This window comes from Diabrotica undecimpunctata, chromosome 5 (assembly GCF_040954645.1).
Source record: "Diabrotica undecimpunctata isolate CICGRU chromosome 5, icDiaUnde3, whole genome shotgun sequence".
NCBI lineage: Eukaryota > Metazoa > Arthropoda > Insecta > Coleoptera > Chrysomelidae > Diabrotica > Diabrotica undecimpunctata.
In genome coordinates, this window is record NC_092807.1 from 105,200,404 (window position 1) to 105,217,170 (window position 16,767).

At 32.4% G+C, this 16,767-nt stretch overlaps 2 protein-coding genes across 3 annotated transcripts; one reads left to right on the forward strand and one right to left on the reverse strand.

Moving 5' to 3' along the window:
• Positions 1 to 2,471: 2,471 nt before the first annotated feature.
• On the reverse strand, positions 2,472 to 10,124 carry LOC140441614 (palmitoyltransferase ZDHHC23-B-like). 2 transcript variants are annotated; one of them, XM_072532455.1, is made up of 4 exons: positions 9,833 to 10,124; positions 9,190 to 9,729; positions 8,800 to 8,976; positions 2,472 to 4,968 (listed from the first exon to the last, which is right to left on the reverse strand). In XM_072532455.1, the coding sequence occupies exons 1-4, from the start codon at positions 9,961 to 9,963 to the stop codon at positions 4,833 to 4,835; spliced, it is 984 nt and encodes a 327-aa protein (XP_072388556.1). In that variant the 5' UTR covers positions 9,964 to 10,124; the 3' UTR covers positions 2,472 to 4,832. The 2 variants fall into 2 exon arrangements, with proteins under 2 accessions (XP_072388556.1, XP_072388555.1); XM_072532454.1 differs by lacking the exon at positions 2,472 to 4,968 and adding an exon at positions 8,042 to 8,680 and having other exon boundaries at positions 9,833 to 10,123.
• Positions 10,125 to 11,057: 933 nt separating this feature from the next.
• Positions 11,058 to 15,530, forward strand: Slbp (Stem-loop binding protein). The gene is made up of 5 exons (XM_072532456.1): positions 11,058 to 11,509; positions 11,794 to 12,071; positions 12,174 to 12,384; positions 14,855 to 14,968; positions 15,079 to 15,530. The coding sequence occupies exons 1-5, from the start codon at positions 11,400 to 11,402 to the stop codon at positions 15,260 to 15,262; spliced, it is 897 nt and encodes a 298-aa protein (XP_072388557.1). The 5' UTR covers positions 11,058 to 11,399; the 3' UTR covers positions 15,263 to 15,530.
• The last annotated feature ends 1,237 nt before the right edge of the window (positions 15,531 to 16,767 follow it).

The following is a 16,767-nucleotide window of genomic DNA, read 5'->3' on the forward strand; positions in this document are numbered from 1 at the left end:
GAAACATAGATTGAGCATTGCGCGCTTTCTGCTAATCTTCGACCGGTAGGTGATTTATCGATCTACGAAAATTCCGTTAGTTTATCTGTTACTACTGCAGAGTTAGGCACGCATAGGGTCAATTTTGACCCGCTTATGGTATAAGTGTTTCTAGTGCAATTAACGAGTAATTTGAAATGGCGGGGTGTAGTCGCAATAAACGTCCTCTGACACAGAAAGAACTTGAAGAGGAGGGACCAAAAATTATGGACAATGGACTAGATAGTGACAGTGAGTTTTTAGACCAGGCTAGTGAACACAGTGATCACGAAACAGACAGTGAAGAGGAATGGGACGATGATGACGAAAAAATTGGCAAATTAATAATTCCGAAACTGGTAGTGAATATTCGGGTGAAGAAAGTGATATAGCTGACTCAAGGGATGTGTTTTATGGCAAAAATATGTACAAGTAGTCTAAAACTTTTCCCACCTTTCCTTGTACACATAAGCATAATTTAATTAGTCATTTACCTGGTGTTATTGGAAAAGCTCGAGCTAGTATGCCAGAGAAACCAGTTGATGCTTGGGAATGTATTATTAGCCACGATATATTGCAAGAAATTCTTGAGAAAACCAATGAACGAATAACTAATATGGCTTTTAAATATAATTTACACAATTTATCGTGTCAATATACCAATCATCTTGACATAATTGAATTAAAGGCCTTCTTAGGCTTATTATATTTAGCTGGGGTATTTAAATCCAATAATGAAGATTTAAGGTCTTTATTTGCTACGAATGGTACTGGCCGTGATATATTTCGAGCAACCATGTCACTAAACCGATTTTATTTTTTGCTTGGAAGCCTTTGTTTTGACGACCCAGCTACTAGACAAGAACGTATTGCGCACGGAGATAAACTGGCAGCTATATCCAATATTTTTAATATGTTTATAATTAATTGCCAGTCCAATTATAGCTGTGGTGAATATCTCACAATAGATGAAATGCTTATTTCATTTAGAGGAAGGTGCCAATTCAGGATGTATCTCAAAAATAAGCCAGACAAATACGGTCTGAAAATGCAGTGTTTAGTAGACTCTAAGACACATTATTTGCTAAATGGTTTTATATATATACTGGAAAAGATACACGCAGAGCAAATCCAAAAAAGTTATCCATCCCCACTCTAGATGTTTTGACACTTATTCCACCAATTTCTGGTACAAATAGAAACATAACAGCAGATAATTGGTTTTCGTCCATTGAGCTCATAAAAGAACTGAGAAGCCATAAAATTTCATATGTTGGAACTCTAAAAAGAAATAAAAGAGAGGTTCCTGCTGAATTTAAACCCCAAAAAAACAGGCCACCTAATTCTGCCTTATTTGGTTTTACAGGAAGCGAGAGCCTTGTATCTTTTGTTCCTAAGAAAAATCGTGCAGTGTTGTTAGTGTCAACTATGCATCATTCCAATACAATGGTTAATGGAAAGCCAGAGATTATAAATTTTTACAACGAGACAAAAGGTGGGGTGGATTCATTGGATAAGAAATGTGCATGCTATAAAACTGGCAGAAGAACTCGTAGATGGCCTCAAGTAATATGGTTTCGCATTTTGGACATTGCAGGATTAAATGCTAACGTATTTTTTAATGGAGTTCAGCAAAATCAAATAATGGAAAGAAGATTGTTTCTAACCACTTTAGGTCAAGAACTTATTAAGGCCCATTTAACTCGTAGAGCTCAGCAAACTTGTTTACCGAGAGAAATTCGTAGTGCCATTTTTAAAGTTTCCGGACTTCAGGAACCAATGCCTGCCGCAAATCCAGAACCACAACGACGAAAAAAGAGGGGAAAGTGTAAAATATGTCAATATTCCAAAACCCAAAAGAAAGAAAGCTCATCGTGCGATAAATGTCGAGATTTTATTTGCAAAAATCATTCCCGCATACAGACGTTATGCATAAGCTGTGTTGAAAATTAAGGTAAAATCATGGTTGTCATTTTTGAGATACGAAATCTAAATCAATTTTTTTTTATTTTAGGTAGGAACTGTTATACCTAGATTTCACCATTGGATATAAAAAAACTGCACATTGTTATTATTTTTCTTATAATTCGAGAAAGTGCATAGCTATTAATTTGACTGAATACAAAAGTTTTTTTTAAATAAAGTTATATCTAATTAACCAAATTCGTTTATTTTTATATAAATGTAAAAGTAACTGTAAACAAAATAATTTAAAATAAAACAAGTTAAAAAAAGAATATTTTTTGATACAAAAAACAATGGGGGGGTCAAATTTGACCCTGCCATGGTACAAATGTTACTATTTTTGGCCATGGTAGTTAAGGGTTAAAATACTTTAACGTAGTCACAGTATATTGCTTTATAAAGAATATTCTTTGGCAATATACTGTGACATAGTCATAATGCTGAAATTTACTAATTCTATTCAAATCATATAATAATAAAATAAAAAATAAAAATAAAAACATTTATTGCCCTAATAAAATATGACATTTCAAAATTTATATCTCATTTCTTCATCTCGACGTCCCGCTCTTGCACCGCCTGCTGCTGATTGTTCTTCCTGTCGGGTCCTGAGTTCTATTGGTGTGTCCTTGATATCTTCTTCTGTAGGTACTTATTTTGGCATCGTACCTACTGCCTATTCAAATCAACAGCTGTCTGGTTTGTTTATATGTACCACTTTTAGTAGTTTAAATTTATTCCGCCAGAGGTCAGATACTTTGTTTTCAATCGCGAATTTTGTCTATCGAGGTTGATATAGCATCCAAGCTAGATTACGAGCACGTAATTAAACAATTCAGCAGTGTAAAAAGTAGAAAATTTCTGTTCCTGTAATATTTCAATTAAATTGTTTTTTAACGTTGGTAGATCGTAATATCTTAAATATTTTTAGGTTAGTTGTAAGTTTGACTAAATTTGCCACGAATAAAAGTTTAATAATGAAATGACACATGTTTTTTATTTTAAAAAATCTGTCTTTATGCGCGAGCAGAGTGCCTCGCAAAATGTATCTTGCCTACATTAAATTATGATCTTGCGCCGCCACTGCATGTGCTGAACTCCTAAAGCTATTTAAGACTGACGCTGACGGTACTCAAGGCCTAACAAAAATATTCAATGACATATTTTGTATTTAAACATAGTAATACCATAATATAAAAAAGAAACTTTGTGGTTAAACTGTGGAATGGTAATACTACCAAGATCATGGCTGGTCGCCGTTTATTGCTCTATTACTTTCTGACCAAAAAAACAAAATCTTCATCCTGCAATGATTTTCGGGTCATCAGCTTAATGAGCCACATTTTACTAACCACAAGTTATTTCTAAAAATCATACATGAAAGGATATATATAGACTATAGAACAAAAACAGCCGTGCACAGTTTAGTTTCCAGAACGCAGTGGGTATGAGAGAGCCTCTATTTAGCATACAAGTGCTATTTCAATGATATAGATATGTGAATTGTGATATTTATGCATGCTTCATTGATTATCATAAAGGGTTCGATACAGTAAAGCACGACAAGCTGATAGAGATATTAACAAATATTGGAGTAAACTCTTTTCCCTGTAGAATTAATTATAGCAACCCATATTTTTCGCTGTTCCTTATGATGTGACAGGTATTCGATTTTGGCTGTTTTTATTGTGGTTAACAGCTCTTTTTTTTGTATTCTTAATAAAATGTGTTAATTAGTAACGTGGCCAGTATAAGATATCTTCAGGATTCTATGATAAAGCCACATTTTGAAAGCCTCAAATTTATTTCAGGCAGCATCTGTGTGAGTCCAAGACTCAACTCCGTACAGCAGTATAGGAAAGATATAAGTATACATCGTAGTAACCTGATTTTTATGGGTACTGATAAATCATGGCATTTATAGGGAATGGTCCCCATTTCATTGATGTTCATACCAAGGTAGGTATATGTTTTTATTCTTTCTGTTGGTTGACCATTCTCACTGGTTCTTCCAAATTGCTGTTCCTTCTTATTGGAAGAATCAGTGTGAATGGTCAACCAATAGAGACATAAAGGTTGAGTAGAGTGAGATACAAAACAGAAACCCGTGTTATTCCCTTGTTTTACTTCCTCTGCTTTTGCATTGTATTACACAAATATATCCATCTGATAGCATGTTGTTAATTAGTTTCCCTTTGGTGTGACATGGAATCAACTAAGGTGCGATATAAGTTTATAAACAAAATCTTCCTTCCAAACTGTGTCTATAATGTCAACTAATGTTTTTTGTATGTATATCTGAATACTTCTTGATAAATAGTAAACATGCAGTAAGAATTCAACATGCAAAAGCTAAGATTCTCATTTTTGTATATTTTCAAGTTCACATCTGAACTACATATTATCCCAAGCCACAAGGGTTGCTTAGTGACTACTTTCAACAATGAGAGAGATCTATAGAAACCTAACAACCCTCTGCAATTGTGTGACATCATCCTGATTAGTACTTAATTTGGCTATATCTCTAAAATCATCAGTGTTGTTTTGGATCTTCTCAATCTTTAATTTTACCAATAATTAGGATAATATTCAAAAGATTATATTTGATTTCCTATTCTAATTTTTTCATATACTTTTTGTCTTTATATAGTAACAAATCCTACAGAATAAACCAATGCAAATGAATACTTTAGTACGCATCTGACTATTTTCTTCATTTACACACTTCTCAAAGAGTTTTTTCTGATCAGTACCCTTCTATTTTCTAAATAATTATTTAAAAATGTTTATTTATATTGAAAACACTATCTACATATATATTTACAAATATTTAAGACTCCACTCTGTAATTAAGTAATGTTGTCATCTTGATGCTTTTTCAATTCTTTGGCAAGATCAATCTGCTTTTGAAGAACGTATAAATTTTCCTGTTTCCTCCTTTGGCGCCTTTCCATATCCCTAAGTACTCCAGAATGCATTTGTTCCCTACAAAAAAAACATTAATAAGGGTACCAAGATTATGGTTATAGAGCATTTAATGACAGGAAATGCAGATTTGGGTATTACCTATCTAAATTTTGTTTATAATGTACGTATCCAATTATGCTTGCCGAGAAAACACAAGCTGCACCTAAAACTACTTTAGACTGTAAAGACATTGAAAGTCTTAAAGAAATCTACAATATTATTGATATTATTTTAAAAAGTAAGGTTACGTATTTGTACATTTTTGTCAAAATAACTTATATGACATTATGACTTATGACTCGTGTTCTGTGCATAGACATAATAAAAATTTCTATTAAATCTATGGTTCTGTGACTGATAAATTATTATCCTCCATAGATTATGCAACTAGCTTTACAGTTTAAAATTAAATTTTGTTTTATGCAAAAAAGATTCTGGAACAAATTTTAGATAAAAGTCTAAAACGTTAATGAATTTTTACAAAAATATATTATTAAACTTACCAGCGGAGTGGAATAGCGGTATTATTGTATTATTACATAACAAAGGAAACCAGTTAGAATGTGGAAACTACCGTGGAATCACGCTGCTGAATGCAGCATACAAAATAATATCCAACGTCATTAGTTGGCAAATACTAAAGTGGCTTCTGTAGACAGAAGTCAACAATAGACCAGATATTTGTTCTACGACAGATCCTCGAAAAAACAAGTGAATATAACATCGACACACATCATCTCTTCATAGACTTTGAAAGCGCATATGACAATATATACCGAGAATTCTTAATAAAAGCAATGAAAGAATTTAATATACCAACACAACTAATAGAACTGACAAAAGAATCTCTAAAAGTAGAAAGTAGAATCCGGATACAAAATGAATTAGCGGAAACAATAGATGTAAAAAAGGGACTTCGCCAGGGAGACGCTCTATCATGCATCTTGTTCAACATCGTACTCGATAAAATACTAAGGGACACAACAGTCAATACACGAGGAACAATCATTAATAAAAGCGTGCAAATACTAGCATTTGCAGATGATGTTGACATTATCGTAAGATCAAGAAGAGAAATGATAGAGGCATACAACCAAATAGAACGAGCTGCACAAAATAGTGGTCTTAATATCAATCAGACCAAAACAAAATATATGCAGGTAAGTAAAAACGCAGAAATAAGGCAGCAACAAAATATAACAATAGGAGAATACAACATTGAGGGGGTAAAAAACTTTATATACTTGGGATCCCTAGTCACGTCTGATAATAACGTTGCGGAGGAAGTAAAGAGGCGAATATTTATTGCAAAAAAATGTTACCATGGCTTAATTAGACAACTAAGATCAGATAACGTCGCAAGAAACACGAAATGCCAAATATATAAAACCCTAACAAGACCGATACTCACATACGGCTCAGAAACCTGGACACTCACTAAAAGAGAGGAAACGTTAGCAACCTTCGAAAGAAAAATCTTGCGACACATATATAAGGGCACAAAAGAAAACGGAATATGGCGAAGAAGATAAAACTCTGAACTATACAAAATATACCAGGATCCGGATATTAAAATATTATAAAAGGTTAAAAATTTTAAGTTCAGGGAAAGTGTATTTGGTTAGTACAACTATTTTTTTTTTTTTTGGCTCTGGGTTCCACGTACCTTCCAGGAATGAGTCATAACATTTAAAGCCATTCAAATTTATAATTCTTCTCGATATATTTTTTAAGTGTTTTTCCTATGTATAGGCTGAAGATTGTATAAATTGTATATTTTCATTTGTGTTCGTATGCAGGTGAGGCACTACCCACTTCAGGCATATAATTATGAGACTTTTGTACGGAATTCTGTTCTTACTTTAAACTATCTAGAAATTAGCATCCGCACTGTCCTGGACTATGAATCAGAGCATCACGAAAATAAATGGAGACTGGGTCGATAAGTTTTTATCTCCAACACCTCAATGACTAATAGGGAACGCTTTATGGGTATGCACGACTATAGAACAAGTGTGAATAGGGTATAACCAAATAAAAATTCGTGGATCAACTGCCCACATGGCATAGTGTGCTGCAGCTGTCATTAACTGTAGATTTATTGGTTGAACATAACACACACATACGCACAAACACACACACGTAAATGCCCGAAGGAATATAAAACCACTCGAGGAGTACCACAGGGCTCTGTGCTAAGCCCTTCCTTGTGGAATATTATGTACGATGGGTTGCTAAAGTTAGAATCACTGAGGGATGCTAGGCCCGTAGCATACGCCGATGACTGGCTGTAGTGATTGTCGGAAAGCATCTTTTAAATTTAACATGAAATCACATCACAATTATTAATTCAGTATAATACTTAGGATTGCTGATTTATGGCAAACTCAGCTTCAAGCAGCAAGTGAAGCATGTCAGTACTAAAGCGTCAATATTAAAAGAGCAGCCTAGTAATGCTGAATGTAGATGGCCCAAAACAAAGCAGGAGAACGTTATTGTCATTTCATGTGACCTAGTTAAACTTGCTGCGCAATTCTTTGGAAGCAGAAATCAAACAGAAAATTCAACCTGAGACCACATTAGGGAAAATTCTTTTATCAAATGCAGCTTCGGATGCAATCAGCACATTTGCGATGGAAGTCCTCCAAGATCTTCGCCGCACTGAAAGGAAGCGAGCTGAAAATAGAGACAGTTAGAAGGAGAGAAGCAATGACTTCAACAACATGAAGGAAGACTACTAGCTAGATCCTCCCTGCGTGAAGTAATCCTGATATGTAAATGTATTTCTTACAAACAAAAAAAGCACATGTTAAACAGTTTCTTTATATATGAATTTGGTCCTGTAGAGCTCTACATTTGTCACCTTTTTTATCCTTCATTTCCTAAAGCAGTGATAGTAATGTCATAGAATCTCTAATAATTTCTTCACAGTTTTGCTTTTAGCAATGAATCAACTATTCACATTTCAGCAGTCTGGATGTTAGAGACTTTATTGTGTCATGCCCAGTTATTAAGGAGTAACTGTAGTTTTTTATACATCTCTTTCTTAAAAATCCCTTAAATTCTTAAAATAAAACTCAAAATTATGAAATATAAATATATAAATAGATATGTGCACAAAATTTAAGAAGAAAAAATATGTATAAAAGGATGAATATTATGTAATACTTAAAATATCATGCTTATAATCATCTACATATATAATACTGATATAAATAGTCCTGAAATAAATTAATATAATTTTGAGAGTGTTGACATTATTTTAAACACATTTGTATTAGCTTCTGTGTAGCTATTCAGGTGGAATTGTATAATCTATTTTAAACCAACTTCCCGATGTGCTAGAGACTTCAAATTTTTGTATTTTGCTACTTGATTGTAAAATACGAGAAGTGATTCTCGACAATCAATCTGTAATTCTTGAGCAGACATTGTATGTCTTTTTCAGAACTAAAATTACTGTAGATAAGTAATTCTAGCTTACATTTGACTAAAAGAACTAGAAAAATATCGATTCCAACATAAGACAGCTTTCCAATTTTTGATAAAACCTTTACTGTTCGACCTGTTGGCTGTTAGGCCTAGACACAACTTCACCCTGAGTGGCAACCGCACCCAATCTTTCAGGGTAATTCCCAATGACACTAACAATAGTTGTTGAAGAAAAAGTGTGAGTAAAAGACATGCTACAACAAGGCTGTAAATGGCTGACACAAAAGACAGTCCCAACCTGAAAAAGAAAGTTTATGTTTTGATTTTCAGAATTATTTTATAGAGATGTGGTCTAACAATGTGCAGTTTCTGACAAATTTGTAATTCTACAAGAACACTTTCTATAAAAATACTTACTCAAATAGTTTGTACACTTCAGAACAGTCATCTGGCAATAGAATTGATTTGTACAATATAAATGGATGGCACACTGAAGTAAGTGTCAAATTTGAACTGTACAGTAGAGCACCAATTGCGAAAAACAGAGACAGAATAAATGCACACTGGTTATGTTTTCCAACGCAACAGTCAAACCTAAAATGAGAGAATAAAATATTCTTACATTTACCTATCAGCTGTATCATAAAAAGTTTGCTATCAATAATTTTCAAATGGAGCATACAGTTATACATAAGTGCAAATTTTCAGACTTCAAATCCTATTATTTTTAACAATAGTTCAATATGTAAACATGTAAAACACCTTATATATAAATATAATCAGACTGACATAGTTTTTTATACTTACCAAACACAATGGTGATCTTTATCAGGAACTCTAACTTGACAAATTGAGCAATTGACTAGCCTGTAGTAGCTTTTACCAATCAAACCTTTCTCGAGTTCATTATCACCCAAGCGAGGCAGCTGTTTGGTTCTTTTCTTCATAATAAACACACATATCAGAAATCCAAATATTAGTATGCTCAAGGCTATATTTTCCTCCAAAAGAATCTCCAAAAATGGTATAACAATAAACTCAAATATCACATATAAAATTACCAATGATGTTAAAGTCCAGATAAAAAAGAACTTAGTATGTGGTAAGGTCCTAATTAAGAAACTCGATATCAGTATTAGAAAAATTATAACTGATGTAAATGCAAATATTGTCCACCAAAGGCTTATACTAGCTAGTATTAGAGTAGTTGGTAGGATAAAAATTGGTAAAATGGCATCAAAAGCCACCTGCTTTGCTCCACCTTTCCATGGAATGCGAAACCTATCCTTCACAGTCATCATTAGTCCTTGCTTGTTCTTTTCAGTTACTCCCTGCCTTGTTATTAGACTAAAAAATATGAAATACATATTAAGATCTCAAAAAAATACTTTATAGAATTCAGTAAATGAAAGAAAAGGATACGTATTTTTTTATACATTTATTAAAATACCTTTCAAAAGCTTCATCTAAATCTTCACAATTGCAACAGCATGCCAAAATATGGTTCCTTTCATAGTTTATATCATAATATTCACAGCAACACAAGCTGGCACTGTCGTCATCCATCGTAGCACAGTTCATCAATATCCATTATATTATTTATGAATACTAAATTACTCTGCTACCTGTCCTTTATTAATAATTCCTAAAGTTCTATGAAATCTAGTTAAGAATACAGTAATAATTACCTTCTGTAAACAAATCAAACCTTGAAATATTTAGTTGTATGGTTTTATTTTGACAGAAGCAATTATTTCAAATATGTATGGACTGTGAAGCCAGAGAACAACCAACACAACTGTGTTGTTCTGTTATTCTATGGTGAAGCACTAATATTTATGGAACATTTATGGAAATAAAAGCAAAGTTATTCCTGGTCTTTCAGAAAATTTAGATTCCATTCAGATTTTGCTTTGCTTTTTATTGCTTATAAAATGATAGTATTTTTAGGTTCGTAATATGTAGAATGGCTCATGGTTTCTTTTTTGACTCATGGTTACGAGAGTTTTGGATTTTCGCGAAATTAGTAATTTATCACAGCATATACCAAATAGAGGCATGTGCTGTGGTATTTTATGTTCTTGAAGAACTTAAAAAATATAATCCAAAATTTTGAGATGTGTACTGTGATCCAACCATAATTGACTTAACACACAGGTAATAAACTCGGTTCGCTAATCCCAGTCCGAACTGTCTAGTGAATTTAGTAATTATTTTTTTGCGAAGTTAGTTACTTTTTGGCAGAATAAAGTGGCTGGAAATTACTATACAACCAAGCACCCGTACTCATAGCCAATATTAATAGTAAACAAACTAAATAGTAAATAAAATAGAACTTTGCGAATTACCGACAATCAATATTTATTTATCTGCACCATATAATAAATAGTTATGTTAAATTATAACAACTAAATATATATTTTTTAAATATATACTACCCAAAATTTGATGGGTTTAGTATACACTTCGACTATTTAGAATAATTCTTCTTTTTTTAAAGAAAGAAGTCTGTAATAGCAGGATACTTGAGCTATTAATACTGAGAAGTAGGAATTGTTGTGTTGTAGGTTTCCGACAATGAATCTGTCAAAATTTGTCCGAGCTAAGCGAATGGAGTTTAGAAGACATATTGCTGTATGCTGTATGTCTCTTTGTCTTTACATTTGTTACTACTGTCAAATTTTGACATACGCGGCTACGCGCCAAAAGTTGTTGTATGGTATAATGGGATTATATACCAACTTACCAACCATCATTTGTTTGTAATTCTAACTGTTTATATACTATTACTTACACTATTTATTTAACAAAACATATTAGTGATAAAATGTTATTATATTATATATTTTAGTTTATTTAAATTGTTTATGCCTATTTAAGTGGTAACACCGCGGGTTAACCCGAGTTTAGTGATTGTGTTGCTGTATGTCTTCTACGTCTTCCTTAGAGGAAAAAAGCTGTAGAATCTAGAAGCGAAGTGATAAATTATTCAATAAAAATAAAAAGGTATTTTCAATATGAACGATCCCAGTTTAAATGTCAAGACAGAACCAAAAGAGGAGGGCGAGCTAGATAATTCTATTATTTCTCTGGAGACAAATGGCAGCACAAGAAGTAGTGAACAAAGGTATATATTACATACTATACTATACTATGGACTTAGCTATAGTGATGTACAAAATCTTTAAACATAAAAAACCTATGCATAATAATAAAAATCCTTAAAAATTTGTAGTGAAAAAGAAGCGAAAATTTTGGGAGTGTAATTGAAACCTTCAAATTTGAATTTGATAAAAATTAATTTATAGTTGCATTTTTTAATGCTTCCTAGTTAATTACTATCTTTATGTTTGGTAATTATTGAGGATTTTTAATCATTTTTTCCATCCTAATCTTAAAAAATTGTTTCAGTCATATTGAAAATATTGTAAAGCCAGATCCAGACAGTCCATATGACAAGAGTCAAATTTATTCAAAGAAGAGCACAATAGATAGCTGTGTTAGGATAAAACAAGAACCAGAAGATGAAGTAGATAAACAGAAGAGAGGTAAAGATGGAACAACTGGAATATTAAGTACACCTATTAAAACTGAACAGTTTCGAGATGAGTCAAATCCTTCTCCTTTTAACAAAGAGTTGTTCCAAAATTTTACATTACATAGCCCTGGAACCAAGGACTGGGTGGACTGTAAGTAATTTTTAAACTAGTATTTCATATAAAAATTGTCGATTTTTTCAAAATATTTATTTGTTGATAATATTGTATGCCAAATATAATTTTCTTTTAAAGTAATGGATGAAGAAATGAGACAAGACAGGAAAAGAGCTGTAAAACGAGTGTTCACTGAGCCAATAAAAAAAGAAAGTAGTAGCTCTAGTTCTAGTTCATCAAGTGGAGAATGGAAAACTGGTAGTGATGACAGTGATGAAGAATTAGAAATACCTCCTCCCCCAAAGATGACAAAGAATGATGTACGAACCTTAAATGGAAAGCTTCCAAGGTATTGGAATTTTTACTTTGTTTTTTAATTTGTTTAAATTCTAACCTCTTTAGAAGTAATTGTATACTTTTTACAAACTGCTTTTTATATACATTCATGATGGGTATGTCATATTTTCCATCAATTATTGTTAGGCAAATATTTCTGCATATAAATACCAAAAGTATTATTTGAGAATCTTCTGGAGTAGTCCATCTCTGTTCGCCTCATTGGTAGCTTCTCAAACGCCATCAATTGTATGTTCTAGATGCATCCTGAGAATTGTGACACATACCACGTGTCAGAGGTGTGCTATTTTGTTACAATAAAATGACTGATAACCATTGTTGTTAACGAAGTTTTCTTCTTCCTGATATATCTTCAACTCATTTCATCCTCTTTCATAGATATTAACCCTTTAGTGCCCAGAATATTTTTTCGCAGTTTTTAATGTGATGCTAATATTTTTTTGGGACCAGTTTTATTAAAAAACTTAAAAATAAATGAATTTACACATTCGAATTTATAAATCACTCAGTATATGATGTTACATCTATGTAACGCTAGGAGCTAATGGGGGCAAAAAATACAAAATATATCTGTAAACAGTCGTATTTATTTAAAAACTGAAAATAATGAAAAATGAATTTATACACTTTGGTTTGTGTGATAGCTAACGAAATAATCAATACAGTGATCTAAGTTACATTTTTTACACATCGTGCATGTTGAATTTTTGCAAAATCTTCCAGCACAACATCTTCTTTTATCGTTTGGAATTTTATCCACAAGGTTTTCCATCTTATCATATATAATTTCATTGGCTACTCTTTGCACATTAGAAGATGGAGATGGAGTCCAGCCAGTGCCTTTGGGAGATGATGAATATTTCTTCAAATAAACTTGCATGATAGCCCTTTGAAAGTATATTTGGGACATCTGGGAGTTGTTTGATTTTCGATACAAACACCAAGTGGTATTGACTGAAACATCAGAAAGTCATGTAAACAATGCCCAGCACCATTTTCTGTTTCTAATTTGAATCCTTTACTGTCCAACATTCTGATCCATTCTAATCAGTACCACCCATTTTTTTGTTATACTGCCCTTATAGTAGAAACAGTGGCCAAAGTTGGTGACCATGATACTATAATATCCTTTTATTATTTATTATTATTATTTTATAAATTCTTAACGTCCATTTTGAAAAATAATCAACAAAATCAAAGTTTGAATATGTTGATAAACAACTTTACAAAATGGTGGGCGGGCCAGACAGTTCACTTTGGTTGACAGCACAAAATTCTTCCTTTTGATTGGCCATATGCAAGTAACGCACTGTAAGAGATGAAAGTTGACCAACTCTTCCGTTACAGTGCGTTTCGCTTACGTTCCGTCCTGCGTTTACGTTCATTTATAAATAAGAGTACACAAAATTCTATGTTGATCTTTTTCCAGTGCGTCTACGTTTACAGTCCGTCACCGTTGTATGTTTGCTCAAATTGTCTAAATCTGAGCCCTCGTCCTCATCTCCGGAATCCTCATCTGTCAGATTAGCCGGATCCGGTGGCGCTATATAAATTTCCTCTATAGAGTCATATATCTCGTCAGATTCTCCAAAGGCTATATCAATAGCTTCTTGAACAGTCAGACCTCTTTGAAGAACTGCAGCAATACAACAAGGCCTCTGCAATAAAAAACAACTTAGTAGATACATATTGCATTTTTACATTTCAAATTTTTAAATTATATAAACACCGTATACTAATACTTTGAAAAATGTTACTGAAAATACCACACAATGAAAACAAAACATATTATATTATATTGGTACAAAATAACTGGAAAATATGCTTATATTACATCCTAGCGTTACAAATATGTAACAGTCAATTTCCTAACTGAACAACTTTTTTATTTGAAAAAATATCAAAGGTTTTTTACACAAAAAAAATGTATTTATATTTTCTTATGCTATTTTTTTCTAATATTAACTTTATTATACAAAATAAGATTTATATACGTACTCTTTATCAACAAAGTCCATTATTTGAAGCTTTATTTCTTTCGTTATATTTTATCCAGACACAGATTCAAAACAAAGTTATAATAAAATCGCACATTTACAACGATGTAAACACTAGCACCTTCTGACAAGAACTGACCTGTTTTCAACTGAAAATTTGTGACGTAGGCGATAGAGGATCTGTTTAGATGGCACCACTTTGCCGTTACATAATCGTAACGCTAGGAACTGATGGGTTAATAACCTTTTTGTTTTTTAGTTTTGTGAGCCAGATTAAACAAATTTCTTCCATCTTGTGTAAGAGGCTCATTAACATATAACTTTTGTTTTTATTTTATTGTTTTTGTTACAGCTGGTCATATCCAAACTATTTTCCTTATCAACTTTTCATTATTTTGTTTTTTTATGTCTTATTATTGTTACTTAATCAGCCGTGATTCACACCGTAATTTATAAATTTTTTAGAAGAAAACCTAAGGAATACGAGACTGATCAGGCTGTGCTTGCAAGAAGACAGAAACAAATCGATTATGGCAAAAATACTCTTGGATATGATGAATATTTAAAGCAGGTTCCAAGGTAAGTAAATTTACAGTTTATTTCATTTTTTTAAAGCATGAGAAATGTAAAAATGAAAATTGTGCAGCTAAATGTTTATTAAAACATTTACAACTGAATTTCAATTTCAGAGATGAAAGAACGCCTGAGCAACCGAAAACTCCAAATAAATATATCAAATATTCCAGACGCGGTTGGGATGGATTGATAAAACAGTGGCGCTTGCTTCTACATCAGTATGATCCATTGGAAGAATCTAATGAGCCGAAAGACAAACCTAAGAAGGAAATAGAAGAGCCGAACAATAAGAATTAACTTGTCAGCTGTAATTTTTTTTATTTTTAGTGTAGTCTCAAAACAAGATTGTATATAATTGATATAAGCGAATAGTTTGTTTGGAAGTGTTTTAAATGAATTTTAGTTTTATATGGGGTGATTTATATATGAAGTGTGTCACCATATTTCAGTTAGTAAATAAACATTAACAGATTTTGTTCTGTATGAATCACATGTATAATAAACATTCACCTGAATAAATAACAACAGAAAGTGATGTATATTTCACCTCTGGTTTTAGTAAGTATATTATTATATTTTTGTTAATACATATTTTATTTATATATTAATTTTTTTTCTTGAAAAAAAAAAGAGGGAACTGAAAAACCATATTATATCAAGGTTCTTAACTAATGCCAGATATAACACTTAGTGAAATCAGCCAAGCAATGAATAAGATGAAAGACAATAAGTCACCAGGAGATGATGCACTAGTAATTGAATCCCTAAAGAACAAGGGAGAGGAATTTTTTAATTTATGCTTACGAGAAAAGTTGATACTGTCTAAATGGAATAATGCAGTAACGATTCTGCTAGACAAAAAAGGAAAAGCTTAGCTAGAAAATTATCGACCGATTGGCCTGTTTAGCCATATGTAGAAACTCTTCACAATAATGATAACGAGATTGGATAAAAAACTAGACATTACCAAATCAGAGAGCAAGTGGGATTTCGATCAAAATTTAGCACCAACAACTACCTGCAAATGATAAAACAACTCATTGAAAATCCATGAAATACAACAGACCTCTGGTATTAGTATTTATATATTTCCACAAAGCGTTTGACTTGGTAGAACTAGATAGTTTAATTGAAGCATTAAATGAAAGTCGCATTGATAGCCGTTATTCCAGATTAGTACGCAATATTATTTATAGAAATGCTTCAAACGTAATAAAGTTACATGAAAACAGTAACGACATAAAAATTCAAAGAGGTGTAAGACTAGGTTTAAAACCCTGGATTGGATCATTAAGGGATAAGTGTCGACGGGAAAGACTACACCACCTGAGTTATGCTGATGGCATAGTGTTGATAGGAGATGACCTAGGTAATCAACATCATGTTAAAAGAACTGGAAAGAGCCTGCAGAGAAATCGGGTTGAAGCATAACTATTATTTCCTTATAGAATATTTAAAATGTATAAAAATTTATTTGATATGCTCCTGGCTGGTACGTAATAATAATCTGATGTTTTGTTTACCCAGATGTTTATGCGAGACATCTAAAAATAATAATAACTGCGTAGAGTCTATTTGCGTCTTAATTAAATAAATTCCCACAAAAATTTTGAAGGCGCAGTACTCTTAAGGTCCATTATCGAATCAAAAACGTAATTAAAAGGAGTTCCGACTGGCTGGTAGTTAGAAACTAGATGGGGACAGAGAGAGAGAGAGAGGGCTAACAACGAAAGGTTAGTGGGAGTTAAAGGTCGGAGAAGCAGAGAGAATGAATTGGGGTTTTAGCGGGAAAGGATCTTTTT